This window comes from Colletotrichum destructivum, chromosome 2 (assembly GCF_034447905.1).
Source record: "Colletotrichum destructivum chromosome 2, complete sequence".
NCBI lineage: Eukaryota > Fungi > Ascomycota > Sordariomycetes > Glomerellales > Glomerellaceae > Colletotrichum > Colletotrichum destructivum.
In genome coordinates this window covers 1,257,693-1,263,692 of record NC_085897.1, presented here as the reverse complement: position 1 = coordinate 1,263,692, position 6,000 = coordinate 1,257,693, and the positions used below count along the sequence as shown (strand labels likewise).

Sequence of the window (6,000 nt, the reverse complement as noted above, 5' to 3'; positions counted from 1 at the left end):
TCTATCCACGTTCCTCGTGGCTGTCAGTCAGGTCAGTATCTTGTGCTCTTGGTTGCTGGTCCTTCTTCCCCTGCTCCGGTGCTCTTGCAGCAATTGGCCAGTACGTTCCTCTTTTCCCTCTCTTCTCCTCTCCTCTCCTCTCCTCTCCTACCTCCTATCCTACCTCCTATCCTTCAGTCTACCCTCCCTCTCTTCTCCTCTTTCACTACTCACCCTCGCGCATAGATAGGCATCTGCAGAATAAGAGACATTCGTCCACACCACGCATACGGTTGCAACTCAACGTTACTAAACTCAATACGGCCTCCCGTCTGGACCACACAGCAAACAGGAGAAACAAACAGACGTCCCATCTCGCATACCGTCGCATGCCCGACCTCGCCACCTGGGACCACCACCCGACAAACATGGGCTCATCTGTAGGCACCACCATCTGCTCATTATTCTGCCACCTAAAACATCTCGAGCTTCGAAAAAGAACCTTGACCTCAGGCTGGACGAAAGCCAAGTCCTGGATTGGTGTCAATGAGACAGGCCCAACACACCTTCGGACCACAATGTCCAACTGCCTACCATCAACTGGTCGTATCACTCGTTTTCGCACTCAGGGCCCACGACAGTGGTCGCTTTCCTCAAAGCTTTCCGGTCCATGGTTGGCGAGTCGGCTCATGAAATTCGTCCATTCCCCCTGTGACAAGCTAGCATTTCGACTCGCTCAACCACGGCCAGCATCACTTTTGTACCCTTCTCGCCCCCATTGGCCACGCATTGTGCGCTGTACTTCTACTATTGGCTACCAAGGCCATCGTCGTCCAAGCTCGACATGTCGGAGCGCATCCCACATTGGCGACGACGACTTGGCATGCAGACGGGCCCCAAGTAGGTGCTGCCCCGGAAAGATAAACCACCCGTCTGCAAGCGTGATGCACACCGCACCAATGACCTTTTGCCGCTTGGACCAGGATGGACTTCAGGCGGTACGCCGGATCTCAGTAGCCAGAGATTGGCGAGGTGGCCTGGCACGCCTGGTCACTCAGCTGGAAGCAAAGACGTGGCCAGGAAAAAGTCCCTTTGAGACTTCTCCTGGCACCCTGATTGCCTGGGTCCTATCTCGCCTGCCAGGGACTGTCACGACTACCGTTGGACAGACTGGCGCTCCAATCCGTCCAAGTCACTCGGGTCGATTGACCATCCTGCGCAAGAAGGGGACTTGTTTCTTCCGACGCATCTTCACGACTCGCCACAAAGTTTTCAGGCTTCCCAGCTCCCACCTTGGACACTGAATGACAAACTCTAGTGCCGTACCGCCTGGCATATCGCAGCACATGGTGTATTGAGTTGTCCGTACGTCTTCTTTTTCACCTCCGCTGCAGAATCCCACCCCTCTCGAGACTCCAACATTCCACCACAAGTCTAACCAGAGCGTTGCCGCCAACCTCCTGGAGCCGCCCTACACAACACCTAGTCTGACCATCTCCTCTGTGACCATCGACCTTTTCCCCAGACCATCCACATCCGCAGCCCCTTCCCTGACTCGCTGCCAGGATCACCATCCATTTTCATCCCGCCCAGCTCATCTGTTTCCCCGCAAAATCCGGGTCCAGTTAGTTGCTACTCCCAGCTTGCACGCGGCCTGGGTGCTTGGCCAGATGGTATCCCGACCTGCCAGATTAGCCCTCCCGCTAGTGTACCTGTAGTCCCACAACAACCGTGAACCGTTTCTTGGCCACGCCGCCGGCGCGTCTAGGCATCGAATCCCAGACTGCCTGATTGACTCTGTCCCACCTTGACCATGCGTTTCACCTTGTCACGAGAAAGCTTATCAATGAGACGGTAGGTCCACTGATGACTACGACGGCTGTCATCGACCAAGATGCCGTCCCTCTCCGGATAGCCTGCGTTCTCTGCCCTCGCCTCAGTAGCCTGTTGTCTGCAAACGTGTCTAAGCACACCACAGGTTTATGCCGGGAATCCGGCGCCGCGTGGCGCCGCGTGGCGCCGCGACAGTGTCCACAGTAGAGCATGCACTCGCGGCATAGCAAGTGGACGGACGGCTTGTCAGCAAGATGTGCAACAACTGTCACGCGCAGCATCTCCTTATTTCCTGCTACCCCGCATCCAGGTCCAAGTGGTGGATGAACTTCAACTTGCACTGCCAATCTCGATGCACTCTTATCTTTACCTCGATTCGGGCTCCCCTGTCGACGGTTGTGGCCCAATGACGAAATGGTTGCGGGGGAGGTGTGATGTCAAGCGGAAGTCGCGCAATCTCCTAGCTCACTTGTCTCTGGGAAACTCGGGAAGACGTCTCGACAGTAACAAGTATCGACTGGTTGGAATACAAGGCTCTTCTGGTGAGGGCACCACCTCACACTATGGGTCAAGCCCGAGCCGTCACGGGGTTGCAGCACATCTATATGCCAGCTGACAAAGCCAACTAAGTCTGAATCGCTTTGGAGGGCGAACGGAAGTGGAATCCTTCAATACGCAAGTTCTTCCGCAACTGGCATCGACGTCGCGTGCGATGAGGCTCGGAGACTCGGCAATGGCCTTGGCTGCTGCGCTCCTAGGCTTCAGGGCTGTGTATGAGGCTTGGCGTTATTCGACTACGCTGCATTCGAAAGGAGACTGAACGTCTGAATATGGCGGTGGGAATAGATTGATTTTTATCAGGCGAAGCCTCCGGAAGTGGCTGACAGTTGACTGGCAGGAAATACAGACCAATCACGTCGGCTCGGCAGTGCAACCAATATTTGGCCCTGCTAGCTCAACCTGGTGGAATGCTTAACTGCTGCCTGATGATTGAGATATTCGCCACCGTCTTACATGCTTGGCAGAACCTCATGTTTAGCGAAATTTCGCCTTTTCTTCTCCGTCATTTAGCACGGTCGTCCTACAACCGTGTACTTTCATCGACAATCCCAGCATGCGCCTTTTGAGCGTCAAGTCTCTCGAAGTGAAAGAGTTTGCTGCAAATGCAATCCCGCCTTACGCTATTCTCTCTCACAGATGGCTGGCTGACGATGAAGAGGTCATTCTCCGGGACATAGAGCTGCCTGTTGCCAAGACGAAGCTCGGCTACGACAAACTCGTCAAATCATGCAAGCAGGCCGAAAAAGACGGGATCGAATACGTGTGGGTTGATAGCTGTTGTATCGACAAGACCAGCAGCGCCGAGCTCTCCGAGTCTATCAACTCCATGTTCCGCTGGTACAAGGAGGCCGTCGTGTGCTACGCCTTTCTCTCTGATGTCCCGAGCGACTCGACCCTGGAAGAGGATTCCCCTTTTGCAAAGAGCAAGTGGTTTACTCGTGGCTGGACACTCCAGGAGCTGATCGCGCCCGAACACCTGCGTTTCTACTCTCAAGAATGGAAACCTCTTGGTAGCAAGTCACATCTAAGCGGAGTCATTAGCCGGATCACCGGCATTGACGAGCTGACCTTGCGAGGCCGCCGAGAACTACATCTGTCCTCGATTGCAGCCCGCATGTCCTGGGCCGCCAAGAGGGAGACAGCCAGGGAAGAGGACAGATCCTATAGCCTCCTTGGCCTCTTTGGCGTCCACTTGCCCCTTCTGTACGGCGAAGGTGGTAAAAATGCATTTCTCCGCTTGCAAGAAGAGCTCATCCGAATCAGCGACGATCGGTCAATCTTTGCGTGGCACTCTGGGTCTTTTCGCCCTCAAGAGGAGCTTCTTCTCGCTCCTTCGAAGGGCTCATCCTTTTTGGCTTCTTCCCCCGATGATTTCATCAGTTGCGGCGACATCGTCATATGCAATCTGGTCCGGAAGCCATCCAATTTCGTCATAACCAATGCGGGCTTAAGGATCGATGTCCCCATCATCTTTGAGTATGAAGGAAGCCCCCCCGAGAGGCGCGCTCACGCCATCTTATGGTGTCGCCGAAAGACCGATTATGAGAAAATCATTACCATTCCGGTACTGCTTGATGGAAATCGCTGTGCCCGCGCACAACGATCAATGAAACTAGTCCGCCGGCGATGGGCCATCTCGCGCTCCTTCAACTATACTCTGTACATGGACACCGGAAAAAATAACCGCTCAACGGTTGAGGTATTTCCCCAATTCGATCTCGGAGCATCCGTACTCATTCTGCATTCTCTGCCTCTCGGATACTGTGTCGACACCGTTAGCCCGTCCGAGAATTGGGAGAGTTGGTCTCCCACTTCTGGACGCTTAACGAGCACGGGGTTGGGAGAGACGGTATTCAGCATCAGAGCAGATGGCTCTACGTGTGTGCCACTCGAGAACATATACATGCTGGTCAAGCCCATGTATGAGACGGGGCTGTACGTCCGTCAGCCGAGGCACAAACTCGCCCTCGTCGACCATGAAACCGACATCCAACGCAACACACGTCAGTCCGCATTACTTTCATACTACGAAAAATCTGCGTTTTTTTCAGAAGACTTAATCCTTGAATCGACTGGAGGCAATTTTGCGGCACGAGTTTCGGTGGATGGCGACTTCGCGCCCCAGATTGACGTTGTTGACCTGATCATCGACCACTCAACCTTCAGGAACTTCAAGATATGGAGATCACTTCGTTACCACAAGGAACTTAATGCAGAAAGGCTTCTGCGCCTTCTGCCTTTCCTCGCGGCTGCTCTACTGACGTTCCTGCCAATGGCATTGGATCTGAAATCGCCTCACTTGTGGGTCAAGAGAAGCCAGTGCCGAGAAGCTGGGGATGAAGACGGAATTCACAGAGATATATCTCATGTCTTTGTTTTCATCTTCGTGTTCATCTTTCTGGCTTTCCTTAAGGCAACTTCTGTGCAACTCGGCATCTTCAGCGTTTGGGACAACTCGACATATCGGCAATTTGGGTCTCGCATATGGGGTCACAGAGCAGTAAGGAAGGCTTGCGAATGGAGCAAGGCGTCCATGCCAATGCTTCGGGCCTTGATCCTGCTCTTGCCGGCCTCGGCAGTAGCAGCCCCAGCCGGCCAACTTGCGGGAAGCTGGTTTAATTGGCTTTTCTCCTGGTTCCTTACGGGGCTTCTTCTATGGGCAAGTTCTCCGAGGTGGTTGATGGCTGTCATACATGCCCGAGCGTTCTTTCTTTTCAGAATACTATTCTTGCTTCAGTGTATCGGGGCTAGGCTGAGAGGTATCGTGAAACGCGACAGGATGATTGATCCGACACTCTAGCCCCGAGCTACATTTTGCCTTTGTTTCTACACTATCAGTGCATCACAGGGTCGAACAAACTATGACCAGCATACATTAGAGGCAGTTAGTTGCGGCTAGTTCTATGTAGGGATGGATTTCAGCCTTTTTTTATTTAATTCATAGAAGAGACATCATGCGTCGTACACGTAGCTGTGTGCAAGTAGCAAAGTCAAAGACCCAACAGATGCCACGTGTGTTACGCGGAACAGACCAGAGGGCTTGGATTTAACTAGTTACTCATCTGTATAAACGCACGCGAGCTCTGTGTTATCCAAGTTAAGATGATCTAGTTTGCAGCTCATATCCCAAGTGGCACGAAGAAACCTGTCGGTTGTGGACGATACGTCTAAGTTCCTACCTCTCGATATATTGGAAACTACAGGGTGCCCATAAAGATATAAAATTCTAACATATTAAACACACCCTATTCTGGGCTATAATATGTCTCTCATTGTATCTCGAAATATGCTCTCCCCCCGCTCACACAATTATCCAAAGTTGTTAGCTCGCTGTACCTGCTAGGACAATAGGCGCAAGAAAATCGCGATTAGAAGGTATTTCAGTGTTTGTCACTCCTTTGAAACTCAGATTATATCAAGAGCTCCGAATTCAAGGGGCCCTTGCTCAAAGTCCGTTAATGCCAGGATTGTACTTCTTCGTACGTCTGCCTCTGATCACAGCAGATAGAGGCGAGATTCAACGACCAAAGAAATGTATCACAAATCCAATACTTATTGTTCTTTGACAAGATTCATGGATTCCATCTTTGAAGCAGACAAAATGGATCAGCACAGTCTGTTTTATTC

The 6,000-nt window shown here is 52.3% G+C and overlaps 1 protein-coding gene across 1 annotated transcript; it reads left to right on the top strand.

The window, feature by feature from the left end:
* The first annotated feature begins 2,319 nt into the window (after positions 1–2,319).
* Positions 2,320–5,329, top strand: CDEST_02582 (Putative heterokaryon incompatibility). Its single transcript, XM_062918741.1, has 2 exons — positions 2,320–2,648; positions 2,711–5,329. Exon 2 carries the CDS (start codon positions 2,927–2,929, stop codon positions 5,171–5,173), a length of 2,247 nt encoding a protein of 748 aa, XP_062774792.1. The 5' UTR covers positions 2,320–2,648; positions 2,711–2,926; the 3' UTR covers positions 5,174–5,329.
* The last annotated feature ends 671 nt before the right edge of the window (positions 5,330–6,000 follow it).